This window comes from Sabethes cyaneus, chromosome 3, assembly GCF_943734655.1.
Source record: "Sabethes cyaneus chromosome 3, idSabCyanKW18_F2, whole genome shotgun sequence".
Classification (NCBI taxonomy): domain Eukaryota; kingdom Metazoa; phylum Arthropoda; class Insecta; order Diptera; family Culicidae; genus Sabethes; species Sabethes cyaneus.
Window position 1 is genome coordinate 28,637,079 of NC_071355.1, and position 20,531 is coordinate 28,657,609.

Below are 20,531 nucleotides of genomic sequence, written 5' to 3' on the forward strand. Positions count from 1 at the left end.
AGGAAAGCAATTTTTTCCGCACAAAACTCACCAGTAGATGTTCATAATCGTGACCGTAATCCTCCGAGTTGACGGCCTGTTCCTGCTCCTTGATCCATTGCTCCAGGTCGGTCGATTCCATGAAGTACTCGTGACGGTAGAGACTCTCCATCAGGCGCAGCTGTCGCTGCGCTGCCAGTTTCTGCAGGGATTTTAGCATTTTTTCGATCAGCTGCTGCTTGGCAGCAATCATCTTACTGTCCGGATGTTTGGAGGATACCATGGCCGACGCCGCGTGGCCCATCTCCGATACGATACCGGAGTAGGTGTCCAGTTCCAGTTCGATTGTTTTGTGTTTCGTTAGCAACTTCGTTGCGGCGTCCCGATCGCGACCGTAATCGGTCGAACGAAGCACGTTGTTACGTTCGCCGAGCCACGTTTCGATTTCGCCAGCTTCCGAAAGGTATTGCTGTGCTTTCAGTGATAGTTCGAGTTTTTTGGACCGCTCCGCGGCTTTGTCCTGCAGATCATGCCAGGCTTGTTCAAGGGTGTTGCACAATTCTTTGACCTTTACCTTCTCCGGGTGGTTTTGATTGATAAGGTTCTCTGCTGATGTCAAGGTTTTGTTGATCATAGGTTGGTGACCCTCGATTTCAGCTTCCAGTTTCTTGTGTTTCTTGTACAGGCTTTGGGCCTGGTGTAAGTTTTGTCCAATAACTTCCGAACTGGCAGCTGGCAGATGTTCGTTGATCCACTGCAGTTCAGCGTCCAGTTCGAAGACAAATTTATGGAAACGTAGGCTTTCCTCCAGCGCTTCACGTCGTTTCGCTGCCGGGCCTTTAAGATTGGCGAACTTATTCTGAAGTTTCTTCGTTTCGTTTTTGATGTTGTTAGCGTCGAAGTGACCTTCGTCAGCCATATCTTCCCCGGAGGTAACCAACTCGGCCACCTTTTGCTCCCACATGCTAATGTCATCCTCCAACATTTGGTGTTTGTTCATCAAATCCTTACAGCTGCGTAAATCATTACCGACTTGTTTGCTTTGAAGTGCAATATCCAATTCGTCTAGTTTGCTCTTAGCATCTTCGATGCTTCGATTATGCTCGCGTTGCAGCGATGCTTGCTCCAATCGTCTACCTTTCTCCAGCGAAGAGGAATTCAAATCTTTCCACTTTTGATTTACGACAGCCAACATTTGCGACACTTCTTCAGCGCGATTGTTTGTCTTAATCAGAGCATCTCCTTCTTTGTTCACCGTACGTAGTTGGCCTTCGTTGGCACGAAGCTCACGCTCAAAAGCTCTGTGCTTCTGGAGCTTTCTCGGAAGGTTCGTCAAATCTTTGTAGCTTTCATCTCCTGCGATACGCGCCTTGTCCGCCAACCAAACGTTCAAATCGTCCACGTCGGCAGAGAACTTCTGGAAGTCCTTGGATGCCTGCAGGGCGTTGCGTCGTTTTTGAGCAAGGTTCTTAACCTTGGCCCTACGGTCCAGTACTTGATCCCGACGATCGGCTATGTACTTCGAATCATAGTGATTGTTGCGGATCAACTTATCGGCTCCTTCGGAGAAGTTCTTCAAAATTTTGTCCTGAGCTCCAAGTGTGTTTTCGAAGTCGGTGTGACGTTTCAGGATAGCTTCAACGTCATCCAACGAGTCTCCCAGATCATCGTACTCGAGGTATGCCTCGTGACTCTTGGTGGTGGCGTCAATCTTGTCCGCTTCGCGGTTAAAGATTTGCAGTTCAATACATTGCTGCAGCTTCCATTCCTTGGCTTGCCAACCCGCGTACAGGGCTTGCTGCTCGGTGGCAAGTTTCTTTAACATTTCCGGAACTTCGACCAAATTTGGATTACGCTGTTGCAGCTGGTTACCCAGCTGAGCCAGCTGTTGGAACTCATCGTCGTGCGCTTTAATTTCCTCGGCAAGATCGTTGTGTTTTTTCAGTAAATTTTCGGCAGTTTCCACATCTCGTGCCGTTTCTTCGGCGTTCAACTGATTATGAACGCCCTCAATCCAATTGAGCAGGGCTTTTGTGCTGTTGGTAAAGATCTGCTGTCCAACGGCGTTCTCCAAACGAGAGCGACGTTCCTTAGCCTTCTCCTGGACCTTCTTCCAAAGCCCTTGGATGTCTTTTTGTTTTTCCGTAACATTATCCCGTTCGGATGGATAGGAATTCTTGACAGTATTTCCGAGAAGGTTAACCCGGCTGACTTTCTCCTGGACGGGAGCTAGCTCCCGCTCGAGGTTTTCGTGTCGTCTTTGTAAGGCTTGAACCGTTTTAAGGTCAGGCCCGACTTCAGCATTGTCCAACTGAGTCATTTTTTCATTCATCCAATCGATCGCCTCCTCGCAGGTTCGATTGAACAGCTCCACACTGGAAGCTCCCTCCAAATTCTTCTCTTTCTGACCCTTCAGGTAGTTCAAATGTTCCCACATTTGATGAATCTGACGCTGGCGGGCTTTGACTTTATCCAGCTGGGAATGACCTTGGCGAACGAAATCTTCGACATCGGAATCGATGGCTTCTACCCGCTTCGAAGAAGCGGACAAATCCGTAAGGAAGGTTTCGAACTTCCTTTTGGCACTTTCAACATTGTCCTTCGGATCATCCGTTCGCAGCATCTTCTCCTTATCTTTAATCCACTTTTCAAAGTCATCACACTCTCGATAGAAGCGGAACAAACAAATGGAATCTTCCAGAAGAGCTCGCCGCCGTTCGGCCAACTCCTGCAGCTGATCGTATGTGCTGTTGATATGCTTCTGGCGCTTATCGACACTGTCGTTACTATCGACGGAGTCATCCCCATCGGTTCGTCGTTTAACCAAGGGTTTCATTTGGCTGACCTTCGCTGGACGAACCCGCTTGACCGGCACGACCTGCTTGACCAGAATAGTTTTCTTAACCTTCTGCATTACCTTTACCTTTTCCGCTTTGCGGATTAGGCAAGGAACCGGACGAGCTTCAATTTCCTTGACGTAGTTTGCAGGCACGAAACCCTCGGCTCCGTCCAGTTTTCGCACGTTCCACCAATCGGGGTTGGTCTTGTTCTGCAGAATCATCACTTCCCCTTTTGCCATCTTCATACCTTGGCCGTCAAATGGATACAGGGCACGCACATGAGGCAGCAACTTGTTCTCCGTTACGGTCTTGTGTTCCAGTCGTTCGACGGGTTCCTCTTCCCATACCTCTTTCGGGACCAGACGCGTTTCATTCACCCATTCTTCCTGCTCCAGTTCTTGAGTAGGTTCCGGTTCTGGTGATAAATCCAGCGTACAAATACCAGCCTTAATAAGCTTGTCAGCTTGTTGATTCAAATTGAGAATATCTCCCGAGTAGGCGTTCAGTTCACCCTGAAGATCCCGATGCCGTTGAAGTAAAGCTTGAGCCGAAGGCTCATCAACTCCGTAGTCATCCGACGCTACCAGAGCCATTTTTTCGTTCAACCAAGAATCCGCCTCGTTAGCATCGGCGTAAAACTGATAGGCTTCGGCAGCATCATCCAGCTGTCGCTTTCGAACATCAACCAAATCTTCCAGCGCCTTCCAGTGCTCCCGAAGGGAGTCGATCTTAGCCTGGACGTCACTTCGTCGTGGATGTTTATCGGCAATCAGTTTCCGTCCGGCTTCCTTAATTTGAACCGTTTTCGGTTTACGAACTTTCATTTCGTCCTCCAAAGCCTTGTGCTTCTGCTGAAGCGAAACAACCGCCCGTAAATCCTTCGCCGTGATTGCCGCCTTACAGATGCGCTGCTTATCCACCAACCAACCTTCTTCGTTCTCGTGATCTTCCACAAACTGGTAGAAGTCACGTGCTTCGTCCAGCCGAGCCCTACGCTCGGCACTGCAACCCTGCAGTTCTTGGTAAGATTTTGCCAGCTCAGCCAGCTTCTGGTCGATTTGACTGGTGTCTTTGTGACCGGCTTTTTTGAAGGCTTCGCCCTGTCGTATGTATCTTCGCTGGGTTTCGCCCAGCGTCGTGACTTGAAGTTCCAGCAGTGAGTGTGCTTGCAGCAGTTCCTCAACCCCTAACAAATGAGGTCCCACGTCTTCGGATGCGAACTGAACCTTCAGCGCTTTGATCGTTCCCATCGTGGCATCTATCTCCCGCAGTAGGTTCAGCAGTCCACTCAACTGCGTCAGTTTATTTTTATGATTTTCCAACAATTCTAATAATTCTTTCCATTTTTTGATGACTTCGGTTTCGCGTGCCTTAACGCGATCCTTTCCGTGATAGTTTTCGTTGTGTAGTTCATTGCACATGTCCGTTAGGTCGTTGAATCGATCCGACCGTGCCAGTATGTCGGCCGATATTGCTTCGTGTTTCTTGACGGTTGCATCCACCTGGCGCAGGTTTGCCCCGTACCGTGGATCCGACAGTACCTGAATCATTTCGTTCAGATAACCTTCTCGTAATACTGACTTCTTCTCAAACTTATAGTTAAGCTGTTCCAGCTTCTCCTGCCGCAGCAACTCGTCTCGGAGTGCAACCTCCCGGTTGTGTTCGGCGTTTTCCAGCGCTCGCCAAGCCTTTTCGATGTCGTTGATCATTTTGCCGTCCTGGGGTGTGTAGTGCGGTTGGTTCAGTGATTTCAGCAGGGTGTTAACGTGGAAGTACAGAGCCTCGATTTCCGAGCGTTCCTTATATTTTGGAGGCTTTTCGATCGTGCGGTATTCCTTGAAGGCCAGCAGCTCGCGCTGGATGCCCTCTACCGAGTTGGGAAAGTTACGCTTCTCAAGTTCCGCCGTCTTGATTCGAATCCAACTCAACAGGTCAGTAATAAGGTTTTCAAACTGTACTTTTTTCTTGTCGGCGTCCATTAGTTTATTGACAATCTATTTGTAAGAAAAATTGAGGTTAGGTATTTCAGTAAAATAGAATAAAAGGTAAATGAAACTAACGTTAGCAATTCGCTTGCCACCCTTCTGTTCGTTTTTCATCCGAGCAAAGGTGTGATAGTAGCTGGCCACGTACGTCAGGATCGATTTCTCATCCGGCCGGGTGGTGTCGATGTCTTCGGCATCCAGCAGCCGGGGGATGCCGAGCTCCCGGTCGGCCACCTCGAACGCGTGGTTGAGGTTTTCGATGTTCCGACCCGGCGGCAGGCTGTTGTAGTCGAACAGATCCGGTCGGTGCGAGTGGATGAGCGCGTTGAAGCCCAACCCCGAGCGCCACGAGTTGGTGAAGTCGGTGATGTGTACATTCTGGTAGCCCTGGGTTTTGCGCTGGCACCACAGCAGCAGGGCGTCTTTGGCGGATTTCTTTTCCGATGATTCGTTTTCCTCGTCCTGAAAGAAACGGGGTGAAGGTGAGAGTTAGAAATGTAAGAGAGTCACTGGCGTGACCTGCTCGGAGCACACTGGGCACCACTCACGTGCCCAGACAAACAAAAGGTGGGGCACCAGATTTTTCAGAACCTTTCGGCCTGGTAAAATGTAGTAATCGTAGGTGGTGAAGCAATTATTACTTATCACAAAAAATACTGACCGATTAGATTGCAAACTCCTGGACTTTCGGGTGCCATTGGATTTAAACTCAAAGTTGAAATTGGACTAGAAATTAGAGTTGGAACTGGACTAATTAGAGTGTAACATAGGCACGAATTTTTACTTGAAATAAGGATTGACATTTTTCGTTTTATTCTTTCACACGTTTTACCTCTTTTCTGTTCCATTTTATCTCTTTTCCAGTCCCGTTTGTCAACTGTTAGTACCGTTTTTCCTTCTTTTCTATACCGTTTTCTTAGTTTTTGGTTGGTTTGCTTGGTTTGGTTCTCTTTTTCTTTCGTTTTCTTTGTTTCTGTCCTGTATTTTCTGTTTTTCTTCGTTTTCTGTTTTTTCTCATTTTCAGTCCTGGTTTTCCTCATATGTTTTATTCGTTTTCTGTTATTTTCTTCCTCGTATGATGATATTTTTATTGTTTTTCCCTTTTTTTTCGTTTTATTTTTTGTCTTTAACTCCTTTTACTTCCTTTCATTCTCGTCTTTTGTCTTCGTTCGATCCGTTTTTCCTCTTTTTGATACCTCGTTATTTCTTTTTTGTCATATTAATTATGTTTTTTGCTCCATTTTTCCCCATTCCACATCGGTTTTCCAGTTTTTTGTCTTTTTCCCTTCCGTTTTCCCATTATTTTAATCTGTTTTTCCTGTTTTTTATCTCTTTTCTTTGTTCCATTTTTCCATTTTTAGTCGCATCTCTCTCCTTTATGTCCCGTTTGACCTCATTTTCCCTCGCTTCCTTTTTAGTTTCTCTTGTTTTGTGTTCCGTATTTCCTTTCTTGTCTCGTTTTGCCTTTTTTCGCTGTTTCCACTTTCCCTATTCTTTTTCTCTTCATTTCCCGTTACTTTGCTCTTTTCCTGTGTCCCGATTTCTGTTCTGTTTTACGTTTTTTTCTTTCATTCTATCTCATTTCAGGTGCGCTTTTCCTCTCTTCCTGTCTCGTTTTTTTTTGTTATTTTCTAACTTTTTTCTTTTTTTTTGGTCCGGTTTTCGTCTTTTTTTTGCTTTTAAGCTCATTTTCAAACCCGTTTTTTGTTTTTGTCTGTTCCGTTCTTCCTCTTATTATGTCCTCCATTTCTGTTACGTTCTGTATTTCTTTTTCGTTTTAGCCTTTCCGTCTTCCGTTTTCTTTTTTTTTCTCCATTTCCTTCTTTTCTGTTCTCATTACCCCATTATCTTGCTCCCGCATTGTATCCCTTCTTTTGCTTCCTTCCTATTTCGTTTTTCTCCATTTCTCTCCAGTTTGTCATCATTTTCTTTCCCGTTTTCTTCCTTTTGTATATTGCTTTTCCTTCTTTTTTCCAATTTTTCTTTTTTCCTTTAACTTTTTCATTTTACTATTTTTGACTCATCTTTACCATTTTCCCGTTTGACCCTATTCTCCCGTTTTCCTCGTTTCCGCTATCGGTTTTCTTTATTCTCTCACGCTATTCTTCTTCTTTTTTTTTGGTTCCTCTTGTTTGTTTCCGTATCCCATTGCTTGTTTCGTTTACTCTCTTTCTCGCTCTTTTCCTTTTATCACTGTTATTCTTTATTTCCTACTTTGTTTCATCGCCTTCTGTTCTGTGTTTTGTTTTTTATTCCGCTTTTCCACGTGATCTGTCTAGTTTTTTTTTGTTTCGACTTCGTGTCCTGTCTTGTCATTGATCTGTTCTTCCTCTTAGTATGTCCTTCTTTTCATCGTTTTCTGTTACGTTCTGTTCTATCCCGTTTGTTCTTCTTTTATCGTCCCGTTTTATCACCTTTTCTGTTCAGTTTATGCTCATTTTCTTTCTCGTCCCTCGCTTTTCTTATTCTATTTTTGTTTCCTTCTTTTTTTAGTTCTACATCTTTTGCTGCAGAGTCCTCGTTTTTTGACTCGATTTCCCTCTTTTTCTCTTCCGATTCGTTTTTTTCCATTTTTATGTCCAGTTTTCCCTTCCATTCTGTGCCTTTTTTTTCTTTTGTTTTTCTTCTTTTTTATGCCAATTTTTGTCTTTTCTCTTCCGTTTTCTTGCGTTTTCCAACTTTTGTTAACGTTTCCTCCATGCTTTTTGACAATTTTTCTTTGCTTCAGGGGCAGCATGAACAAAACGAAAGAAAAATCGTGACGGAACGAGACGTAAAAAGAGAAAAACGCGAAAAAGAAGAAAACGAAAGAATAATGAGTAAACGAAGCAAAAAAAGAGAAGAAGTGGAGGAGGAGAAGTGAAGAAAAATGAGAGAAAATAAGTCAGAGAAAACGTAAAAACGAGAAATAAAAAACAGAAAAAACCAGAAAACAAAAAATGAGACTGAAAAAGAAGAACGGGTATGCAAAAACGAAAAATGGAATAAAAAAGAGAAAAACCAGAGGGAAATCAGGACTGAAAAGGGCGAAAAAAGAAACAGGAAAAGAAAAGGACAAGGAGGAAAACGTGAAAAAACTGGACAAACGGAATAAAAAAAGAGAGAAGAAACTGAGAGGGAAAAAGAAAAACTGGCACGAACAAAAAAAACTGGCATCGTGACACAATGGGAGAGATAACGGAACGTAAAAATAGAGAAAAGTGAGGCAAATAAAGTGCCCAAATAAAGCAAGAGCCCCGCAATTACAGAGCAGATGCGCTGAACTTTCAAGTTCAGAATTACAAATGCGGCAGGTGTTTGTATCATTCTATACTCTTTGAATGATGAAGAACGGGACTGTGTCCAGTTAAGAGTCCCCTGATTGTGTGCAGCTCACTGATTTCCAGCATAATCCAGGTTGGCAGCCACGTTTAGATTTTTATGCGCAATTATTCCAGGGAGTTTGATTTCATTACTGCAGCTCAGTTTGACACCAATCAGTATAGGGGGAGTAACAGTATGTGTTCTTCGCCTAGTGAATTGTCGACTGTTTATATTAGGCCCCTCTAGTAAACATAACAACATGGTGAATCTAGTGATTCTGTTTTGAAAGAGAGCCGTAAGAATTGAAGTGAAGGACTAATTTGAGCAAGAAGTTTTACTTCAAACCAAACATAGACAAAAAATTAAGCACGAAGTTTTACTTGAAATTAGGATTGATATTCTTTGTCTTATTCTCTCACAAGTTTTACCTCTTTTCTGCTCTGGTTTTTCGCGAGCAAAAACGGTATTAGCAGTTTAAAGTTTATACCGTAAAAGCCCAGTCGCCGTGCATGTTTAAGTCGCCGCGCACTAGGAAGCATTTTCATCAATTTCATCAAATTGAGATCAAAGCTTTTAATTCTATGCATATAGTTTTGTTGTCGCAATGAAGTTACATGCATTTATTTGAGTGTTTCAATTTCAATTTGCTGATATCGATGAAAATATCACCAAGTGCGCAGTGACTGGTGCTTTCACGCTACCGTTTTTCCTCTTTTTCTGTACCGTTTTCTTGGTTTTTAATTGGTTGGTTGGTTTTCTTGGTTTCGTTTTCTTTTTTTCTGTCCCATATTTCCTGTTTCATTGTTCTGTTTTTCTTCGTTTCCTTTCGCATTTTTCTTATTTTCAATTCTGTTTTCAGTCGTTTATTGTTATTTTCTTTCTCGTATTCCGACATTTTTATTCTCTTTTTTCTTCGTTTTCAGTTTTTGTCTTATTCTAACTCCTTTTATATCCTTTCAATCTCGTTTTTTGTCTTCGTTTGTTCCGTTTTCCCTCTTTTTGATGCCACGCTTTTCCTTCTTTTCTGTCACGTTGGTTTTTCCCTTTTCATTTACTGCTATCTTTCTCCTTTATGTCCCGTTTAAGTTCATTTGTCTATTTTCTTAGTTTGCCCTGTCGTTTTCTTTTTGTTTTTTTTGTGTACCGTAAGCCGCTTTTTCTCGTTTTTTTCCGTTGTTTCTTCTTCACCTGTTCCTTTTCTCTACATTTCCTGTGACCGCTTTTCACCCTTTTCCTTTGTCCTGATTTTTCTCTGTATTGGCTTTCGTCTTTTTCCTTCAATTTTACCTCGTTTTCGGACCCGTTGTTCTTCTTTTCCCATCACGTGTTTTGTAATTTTCTGACTTTCCTCTTTTTTCTGCTCGGTTTTTGTCTTTTTTCGCTTTTAAACTCCTTTTCAATACCGTTTCTCGTTTACGACTGTTTCGTTCTTCCATTCATTATGTCCTGCTTTTCCTCCTTTTATGTCACGTTTAATTTTCTCCATTTTCTGTTCTCGTTTCTCCATTTTATTCTTTTTTTCTATCCCGTTTTATTCTTGTTTGCTGTCCAGTTTGCCCTCATTTTGTAGTCGTTTTCTTCATTTTCCTTATTGTTTCTTTGGTTTTTCTTCTTCTGTACTGTTTATCCTTCTTTTCTCTACCGTTTCGAGTTTTTTAGACCGATTTTCTTTTGCTATTTTCTCTCCCATTTTCTCATTTTTTGTCCCATCATTCCCCTCTTCCTCGTTTTCGCTATCGGTTTTCTTTTTTCTCTCACGCAATTCTTCTTTTCACTTTTGGTTTATTTCGTTTGTTTCCATGCTTCCTTTCTTGTCTCGTTGTGCCTCTTTTTCTGTTGGTTTTTAGTTCCTATTCCGTTTTATCGCCCTTTTCTGCGTCCTGATTTTTCTTTGCTTTGCTTTGTTTTTTCTTCGGTTATTCCTCGTGTTCAGCCTTGTCATTTCATCTTTCGACTCTTTTCATCGTTTCTCTTCTTCTTCTTATGTCTTTCTTTTCTTACTTTTTATTTCTGTTACGTTTTGCTATCCAATTTATTCTCATTTTCTTTCTCGTCACTCGCTCATTGTGCTTTTTCCTTCGTTTCTCGCATTTTTTCTTTTTTTTTAGTTCTGTATGTTTTTCTGTTAAGTATCCTCGTTTTTGCCATGATTTCCATCCCGTTTTTTTTTTTAATTTTTTTCTCATTTTCCCTCCCATTTTATCATGTTTTTGCTTTCGTTTTTATTCTTTTCTCTCTCGCGTTTTCTCTGTTTTCCAATCTCGGTTTTTTTCAGTTTTTGTCACGTTTTCCTCCGTGCTTTTTCACGTTTTCTCCAGGAGCACAAAAGAAAAATCGTGACAAAATGGCAGAGACAACGGGACGTAAACAGAGAAGTGCAAAAGAAGAAACGTAAAAGAGTGGGTAAACGAGGCAAAAAAAGGAGAAGACAAAAACAGGTAAAGAGGGAACGGAAGAGAAAAGAAGGCAAAACGATAAAAAAATGGAAATAAACGAAATAAAATGGACAGAAAAGAAAAAATAACGGAGTAGAAAAAGCAGAAAATATGTGAGCAGGAGAATTGAGAAACGAGAAAAGTGGCTGATTTGGCTGATAGCGGAATTCAAACGGGATAAAATGAGAAATAGAACACGAAAAGGAAACAAAGTAGGGTTATAAAAATAGAAAAGGAGAAAATAAGAGAGCAGGAACATACGAGGAAAACAGCTCTCTATATTACTGAAAGCGGCAACATGACAAACATGGTAAAACGTGACAGAAAAGAAGAAAAAGCAGCAAATAATAAGAAAAAGAAAGGAACAGACGAGTGCAAAAATAGACAGATAACAAAAAACGACTTTGGATAAAGACGAAAAATAGAATAGAAGAGAAACATGACATGAAAAGGAGGAAAAACTGGACATGATAAGAGAAAGAATGGAACACACAGGAGAAACGGACCTGAAAATGGAAGTAAAAATACAAAAATTGAATAGAAAAGAGACACAATGGGAAAGAAAACGGAACGTAAAAAGTGAAAAAATTCCATAACCGAGGCAAAAAAGCGGATACTAGACAGAAAAAGAAAAAGAACGGAAGAGAAAAGAGAAATTTAAAAAAAGAAGGAAAAAGGAAAAAAAACATGTGAAAGAAATTGAAAATAAACTGGAAAGAAAAGGAAAAAAACAGAAGGAATAAAAAGGTGACAATATAAGAGCAGGAAAATTGAGAAACGAGGAAAACGGCCCTTCATTTGGCTGCAAGTGGAAGACTAACAGGATAAAACGAGAAACAGCTCGTGACAGTCTTGTTCTGTCACGAAAAGCAGCACATAATAATTGGAATTGGAACAGACGAAAACAAAAAATAGACAGAAAACAAAAAATAAGAAGAAAAACGGGCCTGAAAATGATTGAAAAAAAACGTCGGACAATAGAGTAGAAAAGAGAAAAACAAGAGGTAAGTCAGGACTGAAAAGGGCGAATAAAGAAACAGGAAACTGTGGGTAGATAAAGAGAAAAACGAAAAGGAGGTGGGAAGACAACGCATATAGATGGAAAATCAGATATATAAAAGTAAAAAGGAATCGACAGAAAAGACAGAAACGACACAAGAATGGAAAAACGGAACAGAAATCAAGAGAAACCAAAAGAGAAAAGAGGAATAACAAGAAAGAAAACAAAAACCCGATAGAAGAAAAAACAGGAAACTAAAAAAGAACAAAACGAAGATGAAAAAGAATCGAGAATCAAAAAAACACGAAAATTGGAAACAAAAAAAAAGTGAAAAAGTGAGAAAAAAAGACGAAAAGAAAATTATAAAAATATGAAACGAAGAAAAACGGAATAGTGAAATAGAAAGTACGAGACAGAAAAAAAGAAAAACGAGAGTAAACGACGAAAACTTCAATTACTGGTTTGTGTTAACATAAGAACTAGTATAAATAGTAGAATAGTAGTAAGAAGAAAAGTAAGAGCAAATACCAAGCCAACGAAAAGAAGACAAACAGACGAATAAATGGAAAACGAGACTGCAAAAGGAAAAAAAGAACAGAAAAGAAGTAAAACGTGTGAGAGAGCAAGACAAAAGAATCATCATCGTTAACAGCAGGCGAAATATGCCAAACCGATTTTAGGCCTAATTTCAAATCTAAATTACTTCCACTTTTATATCAAATCAAAATTCCAATTTCAAGTCTAATTTCAAATGTAATTCCAAGTCTGGTCTGAAGTCCTATTTAAATCCAATTTTAATTCTAATTTTAAGTTCAATTTCGAATTTCAACTTCAAATTATCTTTGTCAGGTGTCATCTCTAATTCTAACTAAACCTTCCAGTAACTCCGCCAGTGAGGGACCACGCTGATGAACTAGCACGTGTGACTCCATAAAAAGAGTGAACAAGTGATGGGGAAATTGGATCGGGACCCGAACTGTCTGTCACAAGCCAGGATAAAGGAGGAGTGTTGAGATTTGTCTTTCGGTGTGCAGCGCTGGATGACCCCATAACAAACACGTGATGGATCCATCTAGATCTGCAGACCGAGTCTCTTCCGCGGCAAATCTTGTAAAAAAAAAAAAAAAAAAAACGTTTGCTCCCAATGTAGCAAGCAACATTGGAGCATGCTGCATTCTGAGTAAATTGCGGAGGAGGACCCCAATCCTCGGTGTAACGCGACCCGTGCCTAAGGATGAATGCTTGGGGGGGTCTAATTAAGTCTCCCAAGGTCGAACGGAGCCTGCATGGTACCAGGGCACCCCGTGCAGTAATTTGCTCCCTCTGTTCTAAGCTGGTAACGGACAGCTGATTCTTTCTTCCAGCAAATTAAGACCATTGAGATGGAAACAATTAATGAAACTTTTAATATAAATATAAATAACAAATCAAGTGGGGGATCAGCATTCAGGAGGGACCCTGACATCGATAAGACCCAAGAGGAAACTGGCGATGCTGATATAATCAGTCAAATCCCAGGACCCAGTTGTGTCAACGGTGCAGGACTAAACCCAAAAGAGCCCGGTTGTACCACAAATCATATAAAATTACAAAGGAAAAATGTTAAATTTGTCCAGGTGAATCTTCATCATGCAAAGGGAGCAACTGCTGTACTTTGTAGAAGATTCACAGAAAGCAACCTGGATGTAGCATTGATCCAGGAGCCCTGGACCTATAAAGGTAGGATACAAGGAATTCCTACAAAGCCGTGTAAATTGATTTACGCCGAAGGTGAGCTCACGCCAAGAGCTGCCATTTTAGTAAGTGAAAACATAAAAAGTTTTCCAATTACAGAATTGATTACAAAAGATCTCACAGCAATAATGATGGAGGTTCCAACGACCCATGGCACGACTGAAATTTGCGTAGCATCTGCATATTTTCCAGGAGATTTGGGTGAAGTACCTCCACCAGAAGTGGTAAATTTGGTTTCTTACTGCAAGAAACAAAACAAAGCGCTTGTAATTGGATGTGATGCAAACGCCCATCACACTGTTTGGGCCAGCACAGATACCAATAACAGAGGTGAACTCCTTTTAGACTATATATCATCAAATGATATAGATATATGCAATAAAGGGGAAGAGCCAACTTTTGTAAACGCAATAAGGCAAGAAGTACTTGACTTAACACTATGCAGTCCAACGATGACTGATAAAATAAAAAATTGGCACGTATCGGATGAAGAATCTTTGTCCGATCACAAGCAAATCATATTTGATTACGAAGCTAATCAGCAACTTAAGGAAATTATAAGAGATCCCAGGAAAACAAACTGGGATCAGTATAATTTAAAACTGAAGGTTGGAGTCAAGAACTTGAAAGGCTGCTCAAGGACATGTAAAGAACTTGAGGACAACTCAAAACAACTTTCAAACCTGATCCAACAAGCTTATCACGAAAGCTGTCCTGCAAAGGAACGCTCTACGAATAGAGATGTACCTTGGTGGAACAAAACTTTGGAAAAATTTAGAAAGAAAACTCGGAAATTATTTAACCGGGCAAAAAGAACACAACAGTGGGAGGAGTATAAACAAACTCTCACTGCCTATAATAGGGAAATACGAAGATCAAAGAGGATTCACTGGAGGCACACATGTGAAAACATTGAAAATACTCCAGCAACTGCTAGATTGCAGAAAATCCTCGCTAAAGATCATTCTAATGGGTTAGGTACTTTGAAAAAAGAGGATGGCTCTTTTACTAACTCAACTAAGGAAACATTAGAGTTAATGATGAGAACACATTTTCCCTGTTCAATCATTAATACAAGCGGAGACCAAAGTGCACCGGCATTGAGAACTGTAAATCTTGAAACCAGGACAGACATTCACGAAATAGCGAATGAAATGACTGGGTTAGATAGAAACAGGAATGATGCTTGTACTTTGGCCAAAAAAAATTTTTACAAGAAGCAAGGTTGAATGGGCGATTGACACTTTTGAACCCTTCAAATCACCGGGTAGGGATGGAATTTTTCCTGTACTACTACAGAAGGGTAAGGCGTTTTTAACACCTATTCTAACAAACCTTTTTCAATCAAGCCTGATACTAGGTCATATACCAGCAGTATGGCGACAAGTACGGGTCACGTTCATTCCGAAGGCTAATAAGAAGGATAAGACTTCACCAAAATCCTTCAGGCCGATAAGCTTATCGTCCGTTGTGTTAAAAACAATGGAAAAAATAATTGATGAGCATATAAAATCATCATATTTAGCCAAAGATCCTTTGAGCGAATATCAATTCGCATATCAAGAAGGCAAATCTTCAATAACAGCAGTACAAACTGTTGTAAAAAAACTAGAAAAATCTTTTGAAGCGAAAGAAATTTCACTAGGTGCCTTCCTTGACATAGAAGGCGCATTTGATAATTCATCTCATAATTCAATGATTACGGCTATGACGAAACATGGTTTCGATATATCCATTATCGACTGGATTAGCGAAATGTTATCAAAAAGGGAGATATCAGCAAGCCTTGGAAGCTCATCTATAAGCGTTAGAGCAGTAAAAGGTTGCCCACAAGGAGGCGTAATATCACCTCTACTGTGGTCTTTAATAGTTGATGATCTTCTTCAAAAGTTGACGGCGCTAGGCTTTGAAATAATTGGCTTCGCAGATGATATAGTCATAATTGTTCGAGGAAAATTTGATTCTATTATCGCTGACCGAATGCAAATGGCTTTAAATTTGATTTCGTCATGGTGTGATAGGCAGGGTCTCAGCATAAATGCCAATAAAACTACTATCATACCATTTACGAGAAGGAAAAAATTTACATTAAATAACATCAGATTGAAAGGAACACTTTTAAAACTTTCAGACACTGTTAAATATCTTGGAGTATTTCTTGACAGAAAACTCAATTGGAACACACATCTAGAGCAAGCAGTAAACAAAGCAACAAATGCTCTATGGATATGTAAAAGAACGTTTGGTAAGCAATGGGGACTGAAACCGAAGATGATCCATTGGATCTATTCGGCCATTGTCAGACCCAGGATTACCTATGCTTCGTTGGTCTGGTGGCCAAAAACGAAAGAGAAAACTACCCAAATAAAGCTGGAAAAACTTCAAAGGCTAGCCACTCTCTCAATAACAGGTGCAATGAGAAGTACACCTTCGAAGGCATTGGATGCTTTACTCTATATACTTCCATTGCATCAATTTATACAATTAGAAGCTGAAAAAAGTGCTCTGAGGATCAAAAGATCAAAGAACCTGTTTGAAGGGGACTTAACAGGTCATCTCAGTATTCTAAAAACTATTAGTATTAATCCTCTTGTAACCAGTAATGAAGATTGGATGGAGAAAAAATACAACTTCAACCGAATATTTCGTGTATTTGAGCCTAGACGTGATTCCTGGGAAGATGGTGGTCCCGATATTCGTCCAGGCTCGACAGTTTTCTATACAGATGGTTCAAAAATGGACAATCAAGTGGGAGCAGGAGTCACTGGCCCAGGAATAGACATGTCAATTTCTATGGGCAGATGGCCAACTGTATTCCAAGCTGAAATACAAGCAATTCTAGAATGTACGACTGTGTGCTTGCACAGGAACTATAAACATTCAAATATATGCATCATGTCCGACAGTCAAGCAGCTCTAAACGCTCTAAAGTCGGCGACATGCACATCAAAACTTGTCTGGGAATGTATTCAATCACTCCAAAAATTGTCTCGTCGTAACCAAGTCAACTTGTACTGGGTCCCAGGTCACTGTGGAATTGATGGAAATGAAAGAGCTGATGCACTAGCAAGACTCGGATCATCTCATCAATTTGTAGGACCTGAGCCCTTCTGTTGCTTATCTGCTTCTGCTTTAAAAATGGAGCTAAAAGCATGGGAATGTACGAAAGTGGAATCAAATTGGAATAACACTTTCAATGCTAGGCAGTCGAAACGTTTCATCTCTCCAAACGTTTCAATTACTCGCAAAATACTGGAGCTTTCGAAGAAAGATCTAAGCATTTACACTGGTCTTATAACAGGACATTGTCCGAGCCGCTATCATCTGAAGCTAATGGGAAAACTTCATGATGATATATGTCGCTTCTGCGGCATAGAAAAAGAAGACTCGGAACACCTGTTATGCCGATGTCCGGCAACTCTCAATAAAAGATTAAGGTTCTTCGAAAGAGGGCTGTTAGAACCCTCTGACATTTGGAGAACAACTCCCAGTGCAGTAGTGCACTTCATCCGAAGTGCATCACCGGGCTGGACAAATGCTATTAGTCAAACAATGACAATCACTTCTGATAGTGGTGCGTCATCTTGATAACATAGCTATAATAAAACGGGGAATATATCACAATAGATCAAACAAATGGTCGCAGTGATAAATATACCCAATTTAATAAAAAAAAAAAAAAACCTTCCAGTCTGATTTCAAGTCGAAAATTTCCACTCCAATTTCTAGTCCAGTTCCAAGTCTAATTTCTAGGCCAATTTAAACTTTGATTTTAAAGCCAATTATACACGAAGGTTTCGAGTTTTCAACCTAATCGACCGGTATTGTTATAATAAGTAATAACAGATCCATTCTACGATCACTATTCGACCAGGCCAAAACATTCTTCTGAGGGGTTGTTAGGTACCCGCCCCATTTGTTACTGTTTGGACATGACGCTAGAGAAGAGAGTTGAGATGCAGTTACGGTACTGATAATACTCACCACATCGATTTCGATTTCCTGAATCTGAAACCGTAGAATGATTGTCCAGATGAGCCCAAGGATTAGTCGTGGATTATGATCGACAATATCTTCCGCTCCGATGGATTCAAGGCGAACCTGAAAGAAGAAAAGATTTAAAATAATATGATTATTTCCGGCTTGATGTGATTCTTAAAATACCTTCAAATAAATTCTTAAATCTTATTCTATAATGTGACTAGCGTGAGTCAAACATCTCGATATCTGCTATGTAGGCCTGTTACAAAGCTAATAAAGTTTAACAACCTTGAAAAACTCCAATTATGAATAAATTTTATCATATTTTCTGGTTTGTATAATTTGCCTTGTAGCCACCGATGTCCAGAGTCTACCACGCAAGTAACCTTTGACATCGAAAATACATATTAACATTTACATCTTGGCATTTAAAATCTTCATTTGATAGTTCCAAAATTTTATGCATATTGACGTAAAGTTGCACACCGCAAGCTTCCGCGAGAAGCAAGCACAAAGTTAACCGTTTCATTCATACGGATTCTCTGCCTACGCTCTTAGCCATCTTCACCAGCACAACACTACACACTAGTCGTCGTCGAAGAAGTTTCCAATTTACAAAACAGTTACACTTTTCATTATTCAATTCGCACTGACTTTTTAATCCCCGTCTCGTCCGTACGTATTACACCTCCGTCGTGCCGTTCCCCATATCGGCATCGGCTCCTCTTTTACTGGTTCGATAACCCGATGCACCACCACCACTCATTTGGTCGCCACCGGGCGGGCGCTCTGTGGCTGCCGCGGGACTAGTGCTAGTGTAGGTAGGAATCAACAGCCCAAAGCGAAAAGCGACCGGTGCCGGTCGGTGGTGGTCGGAATAAATAAAATTAATGCCCACACAAAAACGAAACGAAACGAAACAAAGAACAGAGCGGCGCGCGGCTTTGGAATTTTGCCCACATGCGCGGGTTTTGCTGATAGCAGTAGCAGTTTTAGTCTTTAATTTGAAAATAGAAACAACTACGGAACGGCTTGCGGTGGGTTACAAATACTGTTTTGCGTGAAGTTCTGAGTTGAAACTTTAAAAAGAAACTTTACCTGTAATATTACCAGTATTTCGAGATTCCACAAAATTCCACAAAAATATCCACTCGAGGAAAATTTCAAAAATAAAACCAAACACATTTAATATTGTAAAGATCTTAAGATAGACATTTTTCTGAACCTTAGAAAAATTTATTGGTTATTGAAATAGCAAGAAGACACCACCCGTTGTCAAAAATGAGAGTCAACTAGAAACTGAGGAAAATGTTATTCATCCCAGGTTAATTTCTGTGAACAAACCAAAGGGACGTCTATGGGAAATCCTCTGCCAGCTCAATACTCAAGTGTGAGTTACGCGCTCTAGCATAAAGAATATACATCAGATTCATATTTCTTTTTTTATTTGTTTTTATTGACTTTATAACAGTGAGGTTTACTTTTTCCATGGGGAAGAATAACCCTGATAACGTGGATCAGAGAGTGTTAAAAACCTTAAATCTAATACTATAGGCGACTTATTTCATCTGTAACCAAAACCAGACCCCTGACAGGACGTCATGGGTGCGTTGCAATAATCGCAGTTCGCTCTCTAATTATTTGACGCAAAGCTAAAACTAATACATGTGCATCTAAACTACAACCGGTACGAGCACCTCACGGATATTCTCTTATCCGGGTCAGGATTTGCTATTGGTAAACAGGAAAATGAACTTCGTGTTAGAAACATAACAGTATTCGAGATAAAACGAAGAACAGAGCACAGAGTAAACGAAGAATCAAACCAATTATGCCAGATTGCAGTCAAGACCAACATCAGTAACGTAGTTACATCCAGCGTTAGATGTACCTACATTTAGGCGTTTTGGACATACATTCCAGTTCTCTCCGTTATAGTAAATCTCAATTATCACAGCAAAAAAGAGTTTTTTCGTCGTACCGTGACCGCTCCTAATTCTGCGCATTTTTCTTTATATAAGTATTTTTTAACATGATGCATAATTATGATCATTGTGTTATTTTTTTTATAAATGTCTGTTGAATATTACGTCATTATTCACAAACGGGCCATAATATTTGAGAGCGAAATAATTTCACGTGAAACTGATAGTATTTTATATGGCAGAAAACATCGTCGTTAGCACCAACGCTACGATTGTCCTTCTAGAAAGTTAACAAATTTATGATCGAAATTCTTTGCAATCATGAAATTACCCAGCATAATTAGAAAGAATAATTAATTTTAGTCACGTTTTAGACAAAAAGCGTGATTGCATGCATTGCTTTCCTTAGAAAAATGTGATGCAATAATGCGCAGATTTAGGCACAGATTTTTTATTCATGTTCCAAATTCTGCGCAGTAATGTATCCTACGAAGAAATCGCGAAAGAATACGCAACCTCGCCCAAATGGCTGAGGTATAGAGGCATGAAAATTCAAGTAGAATCTTTAACTTGCATTGATTGGAATCCTGTGCTGTGTCTCGGGGTCCGAACCTATGGGCGCCAATTCATGAAACCTTGTCTTCTATTTTTTGATGTCCAAACTCATGGGGCTGTCAGAGAGTGGGGAAGTGGTTTCTATATGAAAACACAATTTTTAGTATTAGTCTAAAGTGTAATGTTCAGTATGCAGAAAACCCGACTTCACGTCATCGAGAATAAAATATTTAAAATGAGGCAATCAAAATGATAACAATATTGATTTGCCACCCGGACAGCACGAGAAGGAAGGATCATGGATTTAATTATGGTAATGGCTAATGCCGGATTTTTTGGTGTGCTTTCAGCGTATAAAGACATAAACAGCATGGCAGGAGTATTTATTTTCACTTTTTGGGTGCGCAGAATTAGGGGCAAACATGCGCAGAATTAAGAACATGGGCAAGAAAGTGCGCAGAATTAGGCACCGTGGATAAGATTACAAACCGAAAAATATACTCAATTGTTGGTCGACTTATAATTCTCATATTATTTACCAGGTATTATAGACCGTAGCACTACACATTGCTGCTATCCACGTTGTTAATTTAAATCTGGAATATTTAGAATAGCGGAAGAATCAAAAAAATGTCTTAACTAAGCAGAATATGGTACGTTCACGGTAGTTGTAGAAAATTTGGTTGAGTACTACCGATTCGCTCGCTGTACAATGAGCGTAACTGAGCGCTGTAACTTTGGGTGCTAGTGCCAATCACAGTCTAAGCTTACAACTAGCTTAAGGTGAAGGTCGT

General features: G+C 40.4%; 1 protein-coding gene across 7 annotated transcripts in view; it reads right to left on the bottom strand.

Annotated features, from left to right (window-relative positions):
- LOC128744541 (spectrin beta chain, non-erythrocytic 1) overlaps positions 1-20,531 on the bottom strand; it is a 232,040-nt gene that overhangs the window by 26,463 nt on the left and 185,046 nt on the right. For all 7 annotated transcript variants that reach the window (XM_053841617.1, XM_053841618.1, XM_053841619.1 and 4 more), the window contains 3 exons: positions 17,261-17,377; positions 4,880-5,266; positions 32-4,813 (listed from right to left, as the gene is read on the bottom strand). In XM_053841617.1, coding sequence (XP_053697592.1) covers positions 32-4,813; positions 4,880-5,266; positions 17,261-17,377 — 5,286 coding nt within the window. The remainder of the gene's footprint in view (positions 1-31; positions 4,814-4,879; positions 5,267-17,260; positions 17,378-20,531) is intronic.